Source organism: Borostomias antarcticus (genome assembly GCF_949987555.1).
Source record: "Borostomias antarcticus genome assembly, chromosome: 6".
In the NCBI taxonomy this organism is placed as follows: Eukaryota; Metazoa; Chordata; class Actinopteri; order Stomiiformes; family Stomiidae; genus Borostomias; species Borostomias antarcticus.
In genome coordinates, this window is record NC_140239.1 from 30,046,560 (window position 1) to 30,063,545 (window position 16,986).

At 47.5% G+C, this 16,986-nt stretch overlaps 1 protein-coding gene across 1 annotated transcript in view; it reads left to right on the forward strand.

The window, feature by feature from the left end:
• The window catches only part of LOC311310778 (collagen alpha-1(XII) chain-like), a gene marked incomplete at its 5' end in the record, with an annotated part of 86,634 nt that overhangs the window by 1,604 nt on the left and 68,044 nt on the right, over positions 1 to 16,986 (forward strand). The window contains 15 exons of the mRNA XM_084440328.1: positions 1,120 to 1,236; positions 1,672 to 1,815; positions 2,290 to 2,346; positions 3,545 to 3,808; positions 3,927 to 4,091; positions 4,699 to 4,872; positions 5,009 to 5,299; positions 5,393 to 5,995; positions 6,793 to 7,071; positions 7,224 to 7,499; positions 8,218 to 8,490; positions 12,972 to 13,241; positions 14,419 to 14,685; positions 15,130 to 15,322; positions 15,403 to 15,527. Coding sequence (XP_084296454.1) covers positions 1,120 to 1,236; positions 1,672 to 1,815; positions 2,290 to 2,346; positions 3,545 to 3,808; positions 3,927 to 4,091; positions 4,699 to 4,872; positions 5,009 to 5,299; positions 5,393 to 5,995; positions 6,793 to 7,071; positions 7,224 to 7,499; positions 8,218 to 8,490; positions 12,972 to 13,241; positions 14,419 to 14,685; positions 15,130 to 15,322; positions 15,403 to 15,527 — 3,498 coding nt within the window. The remainder of the gene's footprint in view (positions 1 to 1,119; positions 1,237 to 1,671; positions 1,816 to 2,289; positions 2,347 to 3,544; positions 3,809 to 3,926; positions 4,092 to 4,698; positions 4,873 to 5,008; positions 5,300 to 5,392; positions 5,996 to 6,792; positions 7,072 to 7,223; positions 7,500 to 8,217; positions 8,491 to 12,971; positions 13,242 to 14,418; positions 14,686 to 15,129; positions 15,323 to 15,402; positions 15,528 to 16,986) is intronic.

The window sequence follows — 16,986 nt, forward strand, 5'->3', positions numbered from 1 at the left end:
ATTTTCGCTGTCCCGTACTGGTCAAGCTTTGCTCAGGTCATTTGAGTTATAGCTTTTCAACAATATTTTAGAATGGTATTCTTCATCCATGCACTGCTTCACAAGCTTCTCTTAGCTAGTAAACCTACCTCTAACACAAAAGATTATAGCCTTACATAGTTTGTATATCCTTATGCTGCTCATCCTACAGTAGACTTGTCTTGTTGCACTTCCACATTTCAATTAATCTACAACACAGTTCTAACCTCTCACCTTATTGTTATTATATTATAGCACGCATGACAAAGCTAGACTTTCAGATCATGAGAAGACAGCATGAACTTAAGCGCGCCCTTCCCCTACTGAAGAATATCATTTTAAAATATTAAAAAATATTCTGTAGTCCGTCTTGTACATGGAAACTTTCGTCCAGTGCTACAAGTTGTTTCAAACAACTTTTCATGTACATGTGCATGACCCTCGGACAGTGTAAACAATCACCATTACTGTTTTGAAACATGATTTTTGTGTTTTTCACGTTTTATTTATTTTCTTTTACTGTGGATGCAATTCTTCAAGAAAAGATGTACACACGTATCTTCAATGACACTGTGTATTCTTTTACGAGGTTTGCAATGGATGACAGTCGTAGAAATGCGAGTGAACAGGACGATCAATGTATTAATATCCTATCTTGACTCCATTGTAAAAATCAATGCTACAAGTTTCTTGTAAGGTGTTTGGTCCTGGAAGTCAATTCAACATGATGTCTAAGCATGCGTTGGATCGACTTCACGGACAGCATGTGAGATGTTATTCCATGTTCATGTCTTATGCTGAATATTTGTGTTCCACCACGTACTGTAGGTAGTCTGGTGCTCTTTCCCTCACTATGTGCTTGAGTTGTTGGCCACAGAGTGGGACAGCTCAAACGGATGTCATTTTTTCTCCGAAATGGCTTCTTCCATCCTCAGTGTCACGTGCTCCGTGTTCTTATGTCACCTTGTCTTGTTTGCCCCAACAATGAACAGGATAGCTTCAACCTTGAAGTGTTGATTGTTGGGAACCCACCTTGTCTCATGATGAATACACATACTTCACAAATGTTGGAATTAACATGTCAATTTCCTCTTTTCACAGTCACGCCACCTTCAGACTTGAAATTTAAGATTTTAAATGAGAACACAGTGCAAATGACATGGCAGCTGCCCTCGGGCAGGATAGAGGGCTTCAGACTACAGGTGGTGTCGGAAACAGGTGGGTGGTGCTCACTCCTCACTCCTCCAAGTTCTTTCAAGCCTGAACAACGATACCACAAGTGTAGTTAACGCCAGTCCATTCACTGACATCGACACCGACAGATCACTCCAAATCGTTCTGTAAACAAGAGCTTATCCCATCAAATACACTTACTGGTTTACTCACTTGGGATTTGTTACTCATATGAGAATGATTTTTCGGAGGAGGAAAATATTTATCTTCATCAGAGTTACATAAGACAGTTACATAAGAACGTCACTGTGCTCAATTATTTGCGCATATGGAGTGCATATGGAGGATGTTATCTATGATCAAAAGTGTAAAGCATTTATATCTAAAACATAATTTTGGCTATGCTTCTGAACTGTCATAATGAAACCTCATCTTATGCTCGCCTATTCCTAACTTGGCACTGTTTTTTTTGGTGCGCAGCTGAACCAGTGAAAGAATTTAACCTCCCTGCCTCTGCGACTGAGACACCCATCACAAACCTGACCCCAGATGTGGAGTATGTGGTCACAATCACCTCATATTCTGGATCCGAGGAAAGTCTTCCCCTCTCCGGACGGATCACAAGTGAGTCACATGCTATCCCAAACCTCACTTTAAACGTTGAGTCAGATACGGTGAGGCCTGACGTCCAGACAATACATTGTACTTTGCACAGAGGGAACCCCGCACCTAAATCCTAGCCGTGATTGGAGCATACTGTAATGCAATTTCAACTGATTGGTGGGGAGGCTTGCTTGGCAGCCCTACAGAGGTCTGATTGGACAAACCTAAGCAGCCCAGGCAGGGTCTTTATACAGAGATTATAAAGAAAACTGGCGGAACTGATTCCATCAGCGTGTTTTAGCCTGCTCTCTGTAACCACACGATGACCTCACTTAGAAGAGATTCCCCCGTCATAACACACTGTATGAATGTTGGTACACAAATGTTCTTTATGTTCAAACTCTAGAGAAGGTCATTCTATTTTTAACATCCGACAGTGGCTCCCATAGGGTTCTAGTTACTAATGTTTGCATTGGGCCATTGCTTGTGTTTCAGTTGAATCTAGTGGTGCCAGTGGAGGTCCCAGGAAACCACAAGTCACAGCCTCAGTCAGTAAGTTCACTGCCCTTGGGTTTGGGTTATGTGAAGAGTTTTCCAGTTTATTCATACTGTATTTTTTATTTTATGTCTGCTTACTTCTTCTGGGTTCTTTCCATTGGTGTGTGGTTGGCACTGGAGTACAGTTTCCACAGATTCAATGTCCCATTGTATAGGCTAATCACTTATTTTTAACCATATATAAATCTAGAAAAAGATCGGTCATTAGCTTGGTTTGCTGCTTCACGTAGTCAGCCTGTCAATCACGCCAATGTGGGAGAGTTTGCACATGCTCAGTGAGGGGGTATGGAGTTAACAGCTGCGTCAAGGCCTCTGGGTCTGGAGCTCAGAGAAGTGGAAACCATTACAGAACAGAGTTTACAAGAGCTCCGTGGCCTCCCCCAGATGATGCACTGCTAGGGAAAACCTCCTTGATGTTCTTCCTTTCCATGAGGCTAAACTGAGAAAGAAAAGCCAGGATTATCCTAAAAATGCACTTCCTATGTACATCCTATGTTGTTGTTTTTTACCGAAGACTAATCTAAACAACAGCTATGATGCCTATTCTTTAACTATGGTCATGATCATCTGATTCCTTTATGACTAGACCCGCCCCACACACACACACACACAAACAGCTTCCCTTTAGTGAATCTTATCTATAAGATTATATTTTGGATTATTCTGCTGGTATAGTTTCTGTCGATAATAGCAGTTGGAATAACATTGTCAAATGGAAAGGCAGCAACATTTCTGTACTGCATTCTTTAGACATCAGGGCTCTAGCAGCCAATAATAATCTCAGCATGCATTTGCCAACATAGAAATATGAATTGATTCTCCATAATCTGTGTGCAGAATAAGAGTGTTGAGGGAGTCATCATACAGTAATGCTATGCATATTGCAAAGGGAGGGAAAAAACGCTGGACCACAGTTTCTCTCTGGAGGCTCCTTGCGCTGTTCACTGGAAATGTTCCTGTCAGCACACTGTACTGTACGTTGTTGTCTTTGCTCAAATGATGTGGCTTCTGGGACTTGTAAGGATACAGGAAATGCTTCTCGTTAGAAATGTCTTCAGGTCAAACTATTTGCCTCTCCCAGTTTTCCACTGTAGGTAGGCCTGCTGTACAGTATGTACCTTTTTTTTCTCCCTTCCTCACTTCTCTCTGTTCGTCTCTCCCTCCTTCCCTCCCTCGCTCTCTTCCTTCCCAGAATGCTCCGTCAGCACCATTGCCGATCTGGTCTTCCTGGTCGACGGCTCTTGGAGTGTCGGGAGGGAGAACTTCCAGTACATCCGCAGCTTCATCGCAGCGATGGCCGGCGCCTTTGCGATCGGCGAGGACAAGACGCGGGTGGGCGTGGTCCAGTACAGCACCGACACCCGGACGGAGTTCAACCTCAACCAGCACCTCACCCGGGGAGATGTCCTCCGAGCCATCAAAGACCTGCCTTACAAGGGCGGCAACACAATGACAGGTACATCCACCCAACTCTAAGTCGGATCTCTTTGACGTCGGTTATGATGAGTTTGGTTTAGATAAGTGACTCAAATTAAAGATGCGATTCATCTGCATGTCATACACTGTGTCTGCAGGCGATGCTATGGACTACCTCTTGAAGAACACTTTCACCGAGGCTAATGGAGCCAGGAAAGGCTTCCCCAAAGTGGCCATGATTATCACAGATGGGAAGTCTCAGGACCCTGTGGAGAGCTACGCCAAGAAGCTGAGGAACATGGGAGTGGAGATCTTCGTCTTAGGTAAGCGGGTGCAGGTTCCTCCTCCTCAAACATCTCACAGCCTTGACATGTTTTCTGGGCCTCTCTCGGTCTATGCTGCTCTACCATGGCAAGAAAAAGGATTGTGAAACCCACCAGTTTAAATGATATTAAATGGGTTTCATTCATATTTTCATACTTTCTTATCAAAGGGGAGTAAAACTTCCTGGAGAATTGGCAATGTCTCCCAATTCAATGATGGACTGCAAAGTGAGATACAACTTGAGTAATACAGTAGTTTGATAAGGGGAGTAACAAGACCTTTAGTTCTTTAGTCATAGAAAATCAGATTAGCTACTACAGGGAATTCAGCTTGATAGCTATAAAGTTGATTAGATGACTTGTTTTAGTCAGTATTTATAGCCTACGGTAGCTCTTAAACCTGAGGAAGAATGCATCAGTTAATTCTGACTCATTTTCTTGTACCTCCATTGACTTTACAAGGACTCTTTTGGATTTATCGGTGTTGCCTCTTAACTATAAATGAGTAGAAGATCAGAATTACTATGGTTATATGTAACACTTCCCCATTCCTCCCAAGGGTTCGTATACCATTTTACACCACTTTTTTGATCTTTGTCCATTTTAGGGGTAAAGGGAGCAGATGAAGAGGAGCTGAAGCTAATGGCGTCGACCCCTTACCAGACTCACGTCTATGATGTGCCCGACTTTGACATGATCCAGAACATCCAGAAGGAGCTGATCACCCATGTGTGTTCAGGTGCTGACGACCAGCTCAACTCGCTAGTCAGCGGAGAGGAAGGTAAAATATCTATTATGACTTGGGAACTTTATTTGTTTTGCCTCAAATGTCTTGAAGAGATACTTATGGACATGTCAATCCAGCTATTGTATGCCAGGTGTGATTTTCTCATATTTCTTTGATGTCATTTTGCCAGTTGTTGAACCAGCCTCTAACCTTCAAGTCCTGGAAGTGGCCTCCAAGTCGATGAAGGTCACATGGGATGCTTCCTATGGAGATGTATCTGGATACAAGCTGCAGCTGATCCCAATGATGTCCGGCAGAAAACGCCAGGAGCTTTATGTAGGCCCCAGCCAGACCTCAGTAACGGTTAGAGACCTGTCTCCAGACACAGAGTACCAGATCAGCCTGTTCGCTCTTAAGGGCCTGACTCCCAGTGAGCCTATCATGGCCATGGATAAGACCGAGGTAGTCAAGATTTCAGTGGGTGAGTATGCAATGGCTTTAAACTTCCATGTCAGCCATGCTCTAGGATCTGATTTTGCAATTACTTGACTGCCGTTTTTATGCCCTCTTCTAGAATGTTCTCTTGGAGTGGACGTGCAGGCGGATGTTGTCCTTTTAGTTGACGGCTCGTACAGTATAGGACTATCCAACTTCGCCAAGGTCAGAGGTTTCCTTGAGGTTCTGGTCAACTCCTTTGACATTGGTCCAGACAAGGTCCAGATCAGCTTGGTCCAGTACAGCAGGGACCCCCACCCGGAGTTTTACCTGAACACCCACCATGACCTGAGCGCAGTGGTCAAAGCCGTGAGGACTTTCCCTTACCGCGGGGGCTCCACCAACACGGGCCGGGCCATGACCTACGTCCGGGAGAAGGTGTTTCTGAGCCACCGAGGGTCGCGGCCCAATGTGCCCCGCGTCACCATCCTCATCACCGACGGGAAGTCTTCGGACGCCTTCAAGGACCCCGCTGCCAGGCTGAGGAACTCGGACGTGGAGGTCTTCGCCGTGGGCGTGAAGGACGCCGTGCGCTCGGAGCTGGAGGCCATCGCCAACACCCCGGTGGAGACGCACGTGTACACGGTGGAGGACTTCGACGCCTTCGAGAGGATCTCCAAGGAGCTGACCCAGGCCATATGCCTGAGGATCGAGCAGGAGGTTCACAACATCAAGAAGAGAGGTCCGTATCTCCCTAAAGTCACATTCACACTTTTAATATACAATATTTCTGGGTCCTTTTCATGTCCCTCAGCTATGAAATGTGGAAGAAGTGGCACAAAGATTAATGTAAATTGTAAAAAAAAAAAAAAAAAAAAAAAAAAAATAACAATTGCAGAGTGTCTGGAAAACAAAGACCCTCCTTATTACCTGCCTTGAGAGAGTACTTTTGAAATTTAAACTTTTGCACTAGAAGCATTAGATTGGTGAAATATTTATTACTTATGTGTGCACCAGAGTGAGATTCCGCTGGCCTTCACGCTGTACAGTATGTCCTGAGCAAAGAATCCCACACAGGGGTACGTTAACACATGCTTGCAATTATCTGTGTCACAATACCATTTTCCAAAGTGTTCTTCCGAGGTGTAGCTTTTTCTTTTCTGCAACAATGTGTTACCCACATGTTAAACCTCTGGCTCTCTCGGGGACAGAGAAAGGACTCGCATGTGGAAACCCAATGCCAACAAATCTCAGTCACTCAGTATTACATGGCCGAAAGGTTTTCAGCTCTGCCAGTGTTGTTGTGTAACGCACTGAAAGTTTGATTACGGGTGACATAACCTTTACGTAATAATAATCTGAAAACAAAGAGTTTCAGTCAACACAGTAAACCATACACAGGATCCTGTCAATATGAAATATTGCTCAGATTATATTGATTGTGAGGCTTATTGTGATGATAGTGATTGTTGAGTTCCCTTCCTTCTATGAGGAGAACGTGAGGTTTTAACGTTCCTGCATCTTCGGTTCCCCCTCCAGGCCTTCTCCCGCCGAAGGATCTGACCTTCTCTGAGGTGACGTCCAGGAGCTTCCGAGCCAGCTGGGCCACAGACGCCAGCAACGTCGAGTCCTACTTGCTCCAGTTCAGGCCAGCCGTAGACGCCAGCGGGGACTTTGTGTCCATGTCCGTGCCCGGGGACACTCTCAGCACCGTCATCCCCCATCTCACGCCCGTCACCCAGTACGAGGTCAATGTCACCGCCCAGTACGAGAAAGCGGACAGCTTCCCTCTGACAGGATTCGAGACCACACTTGAGGGTGAGTGTTCCCATTTGGTTTTTAAGAATAAAACATTCCAAGTCAAATGTAATCAACATAGCCACTTACTCCATATTTCAAAAACATTCAAAGCCAAAGTATATTGAGGGTTCTAATCAAGGTGGCTACTAACTCTACGGTATTTCTTATAGAACAGGGACCGGTACGCAACCTGAAGGTGTCCGAAGAGACCACGAATACTTTCCGGGTGTCGTGGATGGCGGCTCCGGGGGCGGTGGTCCGGTACCGGCTGTCCTACGTACCGGTCAGGGGCGACGGCGCCAGGCTAGAGACGGCCACCGTTGGCGATGAGACCACTATAGTGCTGCAAGAGCTCCAACCCCTGACCACCTACCGGGTGACGGTGACTCCAGAGTACCAATCTGGCAACGGAGGAGACATGCAAGTCGATGGCACCACCAAAGAAGGTGACCGTTGCTTCCTTAAGCCTTCAGGGGGGGAACTGGGAAAGCATCTGCTTTCTGTCGCCCGAGATTGTTTGTTATTTCAGCTTTAATGTTCTAATATTTCACTCCATCTACTGTCATTATAATTTGGAAGGAAGTCAGCAGACGACATCGCTCAGGGCTGGTCTCAGTGGGGGGATTTTTCGATACATACCAGAGTCTGTTAGCCCTGTGTGTGTGTATGTATGCGTGATGGAATAGGTGATGAAATATTACCCTGTAATGAGACGGAGTTTACCGCCCTAGAGACAAAGCGCAGGGAGGCTGACAGAAATAAACAAGTCACTCCTACTCACCAAGGCAACGGCATTCTTCCCCGTCATTATCTGCGCTCGGAGCAGAAAGTGTTCGCGGACGTTCCAGCTCCTTTAAATGAAGCAGCTGTTTGTTCCCTGAGTTGTTAAAAGAGTAGAACATAGCTGCTTGTGCCATCAATCATTCAGCTGCCTCTTAGATGAATTATGTTTCCCCTAATATGGCTTACAATGCTGTTTGTAATAAAAGGTTTATGCTATTATGTGCAAAAGGAAGATATATTAAATCTTTTAGAATGTAAAACAAAACCATATATCAACACAGTGGTGTCAAAAAGGGGCTACATTTTGCTTACAATTTGGTCTAAAAAATGCCCCCCCCCCCCACCATTAACGATCAGATCTGTCCTCCTCACCTCTCGTAGCTCGGGGTTCTCCGAGGGACCTGCGCGTCTTCGACGAGACCGTGTCCACCATGAGGCTGTCCTGGATGCCGGCGCCGGGCCGCGTGCAGCAGTACCGCGTGGCCTTCCGCCCGCTGGCGGGAGGCGAGAGGAAAGAGGTGTCGGTGAAGGGGGAGAACGCCGCCGTCCTCCTGAAGAACCTCGAGCCGGACACCGAGTACGAGCTGACGGTCAGCGCGCGCTACTCCTCTGGCCTTGGAGACCCCTTGGAAGGACTAGGAACCACGCTGGAGGGTGAGATATCAACCATCATCCACACACACACACACACGGTCTTAGAAGGAACGTCATGCCTGTGATCAGATGAATGGCCTGCACTTCAAACAAACATGGCAAACAGGTCACTCTTGTGTAATCATAGCGGTCATTTCGTTGGAGAGCCACGTTACGAGTCACCCATCTTTCAGAAACCGACCAAGGTGGCTTCAAAAGCTGGAACCCTCAACTGGACAGGAATAATAAACACAGAGAGCCAGGCCATCTGGTACTCCTATTGGCTGCCTTAGCGGACCGCTCTAACCCTCTGGAGGTCTAGCCCAGATCATGTTTCGTGATTGTGTTTTGGCGGGTGGTCAAGCTATCTGCCCCGCGGGCACACACACCACAATAACACGGCTACCGAATCAACTAATGAACCAAAACCCAGGAGGGCTCGTCTGTCATCGGGTCCGTTAAGTGAGCAGGCAGTGGAGTCTGTTCCCATGATACTTTGATCAGAATGGATCCCCCCCCCTCCCCCCCACACACGCACACAGGCCGTATTGGTCAAATGACTCTACCATACAGAGAGGTGGAGGTGAGGAGAAGCAAGACTGGGCAAGGCTGGGTCAGGAATGCAGACGAGTTGAGTGGTGGGGCAGGGAGGGCTGGGAACGCGAAGGAGAGGAGGAATATTGACTCATTCGTTTTTCCCCCCCTCTACCTTGTGAGGGCTTGCCTGGAATTTAATAGTCTTTTCCGCAGTCGTCTGTGCTAAGGGGCACTTTCCACCGCAGAGTTCTGGCAGGTGATGATCCGGATGCAGCACTGGTCACAAAAGTTTTCGGGACTGATTTGATAAGCCAGAATACGGTGCAGGCTTCAAGCATCAGTTGCCTTTTTGTATGGTTGATCAGGCAGTTGGCAGGGGAGGGGTTTTCTCTTGAGAATACCATAGCCTCAAGCCTCTTCTTTAGCTGATTTCACTGGAAAAATCGTTCCAAATATGCTTGACATTACCCAGTACCACCCGTCCGCTGGGACCGTGATGCATGTCGGTCCAGCCCTGGACTGGTGGGGTTGGCGTGACCAGACCTGGGTCGCAGAGCATTGCCTGGGCCTGTCACGAAGGCCGTCTGGGGTGGGGGTGGGGGGGTCTCGGTCAACTCCCCCCGGAGACCGAGAGTCTCCTACGCGCTGCCGCTCGCTGACACAGCGTCCCGCAATGCAACGTGCTCTGGTTTCACTCACCGCGCCAAGCCAACACACACTGAACACTTTGTACCCGGGGCCCTCTGGGAAGCTGGGAGCCAGCCACGAGGGAAAACCCAAACAGTTTGTCTTCTTCCTGGATTCGGGGACTTGGAATGTCTCCCAATTTAATGCTTGGAGTGCAAACAGTTGAGTAACACAGTAGGTTGGTATAGAATCTCAAAATAATTAATGAATACGTGGGATAGCTAGTACAGAATTTCACACATTTTTCTGAACAGTCTAGAAGCCTTTTTCTTTTTTTTTACTCAGTAAGCTAATTGGGTATTTATAATTACATTGGCCTAGAGCCAGTGTTTTGATGATCCGTCTGGCCTTTGAAGGGTCCTGGACAGGTGCCCTGCTCACTCCTGCCTCTGCTGGCGACCTATCCTCAATCTAGTCTGGCCAGCAAAACCCACCAGTCTGGCTTGATTCCCAGACAGAGGGAGATGACAGAGTTGAGATACACTCCTGACCTGAGTTCATGTTCCCTTCAGCTCTCATATAGAGGTGATTAATTGAATAAGCATTTTTTTTATTACCCCCCTCCACCCCCCCATTGAATCACTTAACACTGCAGAGGTGGACAAAGTAATTGCACCAATGGGAAAGAAAGAGGAAACGTGATGAGATAATGACCTTTAAAGAGAATAGCATATGGAAAGCATTCCCTGTCCAAACACTTCAAAGCTGTGTCCAGTTTAATAGGCGCTAGTTAGCACCGGTTCTTCTCTTTGCTCTGGAACACGGGGGTGACACCATGTCAGCAGGAAGGAGAGATATGAAAAAAGGAAACAAACCACGCGTGTGAATTGAATCACTCACAATGAGGGGGAGCTAAGGGCTCCTCGGTCTGGGAGTTGTGGAGCTGAGACTTCTCTATCCCGGGGTGGGCTGCCTCCCTCTTCCTCCTATCAGGCATTTTGTCAGAGTGTATCGCCGTAACTTTTACTCCCGACCCCGGGGATGTCATTAGTAGGAGGACCCAGCGGGCGGAACGACGCGCCCCTCTTTCCACCATCTGCACTTCTCCCTTCGTCGGACCAGCCAGGTCCGGAGCAGAAACTAGACTCAACTTCAAACATACAGCTGAGGCGCTGGGCTCTTGGCACAGGTCTGGAGCAAATGCATGTCAGATTTCTTCTTTGGATATAGTTTGATCTCCAGTGCTGGACGTAGCAATGCGCTCAGAAGCTCAAGGCTATTTGGAATTCCAAAAGCCTGGATAAAATCAAACCCTGTCACTCCCCGGAGGCTAAAGTGTGAGGTGAAACGTTACGTTGCAACAAACACCACTTGACTGCTTATCTAATATGATATCTAGCGAAAGCTAGAGAAAGAACGCTAGCAAGAGAGAGAGAGAGAGTCAGGGTTTGGGTGAGGAAAGAAAGAGTAATAGAGAGGCACGGCAAGTAACGGGGTGAGGGAACGTGTTAAAGACCAGAAGAGGGTGTTGAATTTACTGTGGTTTTGTTCGGCTTCGCCTTGTGATGGGTTGTGGAAAAACGGGGTGAGCGGGTTTCAGACAGCTCCCGCCGGCTGCCAGGTTCCATGCGAGCAGCCTGCGGCCTGTTATTTGATTCCGAAAGCCCCCGGACTCTCTCCCAGCCATGACAAGCAGAGCTCCTCGAAGAGATAAAATGTGGAAGTGGAGAGGTCCCAGTTAATGGCGACCGCTGCGCTGCGGTGAAGAGCAGCCGCCGCCGCTTGCGGACAGAGCCGAGCACATGTGCAGTAAAATTAAGGAAGTGAGATATTTAGCCAGGAATCGACGGGGTCCCTCAGAGGAATATTATGCTTGATGGATTATTTTGGCGCTGCTTCTGGAAAGACTTGCCCTGAAATTAGAGACAGTTTGTTGATCTATAAAATCAAACACATATGTTTTCATCGTACCGTTTTTCCTCATATGGTAGGCCGACAGTAGCCTATGTCCATAAGGTGGTTTGTCTATATGAAGAGGTCTAGGCCTACATGTTTAGATGTTGGGTTGACAAGAAGTCTGTGTTTTGGTGTTTATCTGTTTGCTTGGTTAGTAGCCTAACCTAAATGCTTTGGCTTTTAGGCTATTCTAGAAACATGAATCCACCCACCCACTGAACCCAACCGAGATTTTGATGATTATCCAACGTTTTAGCACTAGAGGGATGTATAAAGGGGCTCCTATGTAATCATTGAAATCTATACCAGAATCTCATTCCAATAGCAATGTATCAATTGGCTCAAACATAAATATTCTGGATCTAATGGCAACTCTCCTATTCGCATTATTTAACTGGACCTCATGGACAGATATTCGTCATGTGTGGTGAAACAAAGATGGAACTCACTCTTTCCTACCCTCCCAGTGCATTTTCACCTCTTCAAAGATAAAGTGTTAGAATATGATAGCAGTTAAATATCTGCAATTCACAAATATTGAACGTATTCAGGCCCCTGGCCTGCTGGCTCAGTATTGGAGGCTCTCCATGACTCTGCTGTACAGCCATGTGATCCATAGCCTATGCGTGAAGAATGGAAAATGGATCTGGCTTTGTTTAATGAAAGAAATCTATGTTTTGGCAAACTGAGTCCCAAGGAGTCTGTCTCATCAGTTAGGACAGGATTGAGGTCACCTAATATGACCACGCTCTCTCCCAAGCCCTGCTCCTGTCTGCCCCCCCCACCCCACCCCCTCCCAGTGTGTGTGGAGCAGATGTTTAGACGAGCTTTATTGGGATTCTCCTATACGTCATCTTATATGTCACAGGTCCGGAGAGAGACGTTTATGTAATCCTAGATATACGATACGGTATCTCTCTAATGAAGGAGCGGAATTCCATGGGAAGCAGCTCTCCAGGTATCAGCGTTCATTAGTGAAGATCTGAGGCCTCTGAGCACGTTTACTGTGCGTTCCTTCCATGATGGTGGATCTGGGTGCAGATGTGTGTCTCCGTTTGCTGTAGACTTTATGACTGTGACGAGCCTTTCAGCTATGCTGTCCTCTGGACCAATTCTTGATAGTTTCCATTTTAAATATTCAAGCCAGCAACACACTCCCATACAAATGGCCTCTCGGCTGCTGCCTGGGTGTGGGATATTTCAACGTTAACGTCAATATATTTCATCTATGAGTAGCCTATAATATATTTATCATCTACAAAATTGTCCCTGTGCGTCCATCTGCTGTATGTTGGCTCCTTCACAGATCCCTTTCAATAATCCACTGTGTCCTTTAACACAAACTCTTAACACACACTTTATCATTCCCATGTTTTCTTCAGAGCTGGGCTCTCCCAAAGACCTCGTCACCAGCAACGTGACCGACACCAGCTTCGCCGCGTCCTGGTCGGCCGCGCTGGGGAACGTGAAGATGTACAGGATCCGCTGGAAGTCCGTGTTCTCCGAGGAGTCCGGGGAGAAGGCCGTTCCCGGGGGCGTGACCGACACCGTTCTGGAGGGCCTGACCCCAGAGACCCTCTACCAGCTGTCTGTGGTGGCCTCCTACGGCCGCGGAGACGGCAACCCGCTCACCGGACAGGAGACCACTGACGGTACAGCTGCCTCCTCTTTGTCTGTTTGTTTCCTGGGCAGCGGCTTCGCCCCCTGAGGTCCGCCCAAATCAAATCAAACTTTATTTGTCCTACCAAAAACACAAGACTGACACCCCTCACGTATCTATGGTCCAGAGCTGGGGCTAGGCTTTAGAGGTCAAGTCGAGATGATTGATGAGATTCATGAGTGATAAACTTTATTTGAACTTCATAAACTTGATTTTCAACAGAAAGGCAGATGGGGAACTGGCTGGGTGATATAGCCTATTGTTTTGTTGTTTGTCCCTACCAAAATAATTAATGAAAAAAAGAAAATTTAATACTCAGAAAAACATCTCAGCCCATGTGGTCACCATTGTCATGCTTTGAATGGGTCTTTGGTATTTCACTTGAAAGCTATACTTAAAATTGTTTGTTTTCTTTTCTTCTGAGCCTTGGGCTGCAGTGTAAAACGGAGATGACAGTTTTGATGCGTTGCGTGTTCTGAGATAACGTTACTTTCTCTGAGGGGGACGGCTTTTTAAAACGATGCACGTGTGCAGCGGAGTGGGAAACGCACGCTGTTTTCTGATGCATGGGGGCAGAACCGGGACCCACAGGCTACGAACGACCACACGTTCTCTATCTCGGCATGCGCACACATGGGAAATCACATTGATGGAAATGTTTTCCCAAACAGGCAATTTCTTCACCGGTTTCAATAGATACAAAGATATATGGAAAACCACTACATTTATTGACTCTGGCAGGGAAGTGAAGCGTGTAGCATTTCAAACAGAAAACAACCTTGAGACATCTCAGGGGACCTCACCTCTCTCGTATCCGAGCTTACCTCGTTAGGTCTGCGCAGCGGAACGAATGGATCTCCGGTAACAGCGCGGGTCCACTCAGGTCAATCAACACATTGAGAAGTTGGATGCCATGTTTTTTTTCCATCAGTAAAAAAAAAAGATAAATCCTCCCTGCGAATTGAAGCGGTCTGAAACGTTTCCTGGGATCATGAACCGCTCAGATGGATTAATTGGCTGAGACTCGCGTGCAACTACGGAGGAATAAATAAACCTCATTACACGGTCTGCGGAGCTCACCGCGGCGAAGGGGAAAGTTGAGCAGACGCACGTCCTTTCAACATCTCGGAATGTGGTTTCATCCGTACTCTCCTCCTCTCTCTCCTCAGCGTCCGCTGCCGCCAAGACCCTGGCGGTGTCTGACGAGACGGAGAGAAGCATGAAGGTGACGTGGCAGCGGGCGCCCGGTAAAGTGGTCAGCTACCGGGTGAGGTACGTGCCCTCCGCCGGGGGGAAGGAGCTGGTCATGAAGGTTCCCGGGACATCCACCTCCGCCGTCCTGAGGCGCCTGCAGCCCATGACCTCCTATGACATCACGGTGCACCCCCTCTACAAGCGTGGAGAAGGAAAAGCAAGGCAAGGAGTAGGAACCACACGTACGTTGGTCCATGATTCAACTCCATGAGAGACAGCAGAGGATGCTGGGACATTTTGGAAACGGGACACCCAGAACAAACACTCTATTGCGCACTTGTGCACCACACACACACACACACACACTCAACCTTACACACACAAACGCGTGCACGCACACACACACTCTCAACCTCACGCACACACACACGCGCTTGTGCACGCACACACACAGGCACAACAACACACATTTTACTAACATGAGCTGTATGATGGCATGACACTGGGCTATAAAACACTGGGTTTTAGACATTGTACTGTTTAATGGACTAATGAGAAACTGACCTGAATCTGTCTGTTATAGCTGATGTCAACTCAAATTCACCAGCATGGCCAAGTTATATTGAAGTAATATGTCTTCACTATGAGTTAGTATTGATATTGTCCCTCTGTATGTCCCTCTTTAGTGTCACCCTACAAAGCGCCCAGGAACCTACAGACCTCCGAGCCCTCCAAGACCAGTTTTAGGGTGTCATGGGACCCAGCGCCCGGACAAGTGCGTGGCTACAAAGTCACCTTCCACCCCAGCGGCAACGACATAGACCTGGGAGAGCTGCTTGTTGGCCCCTACGACAATACAGTGGTCTTGGAGGAGCTCAGGTGAGATGAGAAATGTTCATCCCTAATCTATGGGATTATACAGTATTATTACAGTTCATTTAATCTCATCTTTCCACCAGGGCTGGAACCAAATATTCAGTGGCGGTGTTTGGCGTGTTTGACGGCGGCCACAGTATGCCACTGGCCGGAGAGGAGAAGACGACGCTGGTCGAGGATCCCGAGGCACCGCAGATGGACCCTACCGGTAAAACCTGCCTACACCAGAACCTTGCTCTGCCACGCAGCACACACAGACAGAACCACAGGCATACCTTGGTCCAACCTTAGCCCAGGCCCGGTACTGTAGGCGTAGAGAGACGTTTGATACTGTATGAGATAGGTACAGAATTACAGACGCGTTAGAATTACACACCAACTGACCAAGCCTTTGATGATGGGTACTGATGACTTTTAAGCTTCTTTTCTCACTCATATCACATCATGTAAATCGAGGCACCCATTTGCAAGCATTTGTTGATAAGTTTGTCACTTGTGTAATGTATGATTGACACTTTTGGCTTTTGGGAATGTTGCTAACCATCGGTCTCGTTTCTTCTATAGCCAGCCTAAGATTATGTACACCACATCAAGACAGCCCTAATTGTGTTGCCGCGAACAAATGCTCCTCATTAGTCTTCCATTCAGCTCAGCCATATTTTTGACACATATGCTTTTTTGAAATTCCAAAGGAGTCATTTCCTACTTTACATAGCAAAAAAAAAAGCCCCTCATGGAAAAAAAACTAGCCTCTCTGTGAGCAATTAGAGATGTTTTACAACCCGGAGCGCGAGCAGCAGCGGCCTACCGCTGGGCCGTGCGAAGCTAGGAAAATGTTGTGCTTCTCATATGAGGCCCCAGAGTGCGGCCGACCCTGGGCAGATATTCCTGCCCTAATGGGGAGCAGGCGCGGCATCACTCTGCCCACCGGGCAGAAAGGGGGCAGTCACGCGCTCACGTTCTACTGACACCGGCCCGGACTCCTCCGTCCGACGCCGCGAGCCGCCGGACACTCACAGCGGCTGCTACAACTGTTGGCTGATGCGTTGAGCGACCAGAGCCTCCTTCGTACAATATTATATCAGATCCTCAATGTCGGTTGCTGTGTTACTTAGTTTAAAGCAATTATGGTATTGCTCACGCTCATGTAGTAACACAGCTTGTGTACCCCAGGGCAGATATTAATTTGCTTAGATGCTTCCTCGTGCCCAGATGCGATGATGATGCCAATATGTCAGTGTCATCTGTGTTTCGTTAGGCTTGTTGTATGACATCTGGTTCTGTTGATGGAATGTCTTGGGGAGTTAACATTGACCTTATGGGAGCTTTCCTTATCAGGAGGGTATATGTCTGAACACAGCGTTCTCTGATACATTTCATTGCTCCTTCACTGTCACATCTGTTTCTCCGTCTCACAATAAAGTGGGTAAATCAATTGTCCTCTAACCTGTTTTCAATTGCAGACACAGTGGCAGATTTCATAGTTCAGTGTCCGGTGGGGGCGAACAAGCTGCCCCTCTCACCCCTGCAGGTGTCGGAGAAGGGGGGGGGGCGCAAGTATGGAGCGCTGCAGGAATGTGCAATAACTCTGGCAGAGGAGCCCGTCGTATATCTCCTGTCAGGAGGCTTGCTCCTGTGGTTCAGGTGGACAAACCCCCGACGACAGC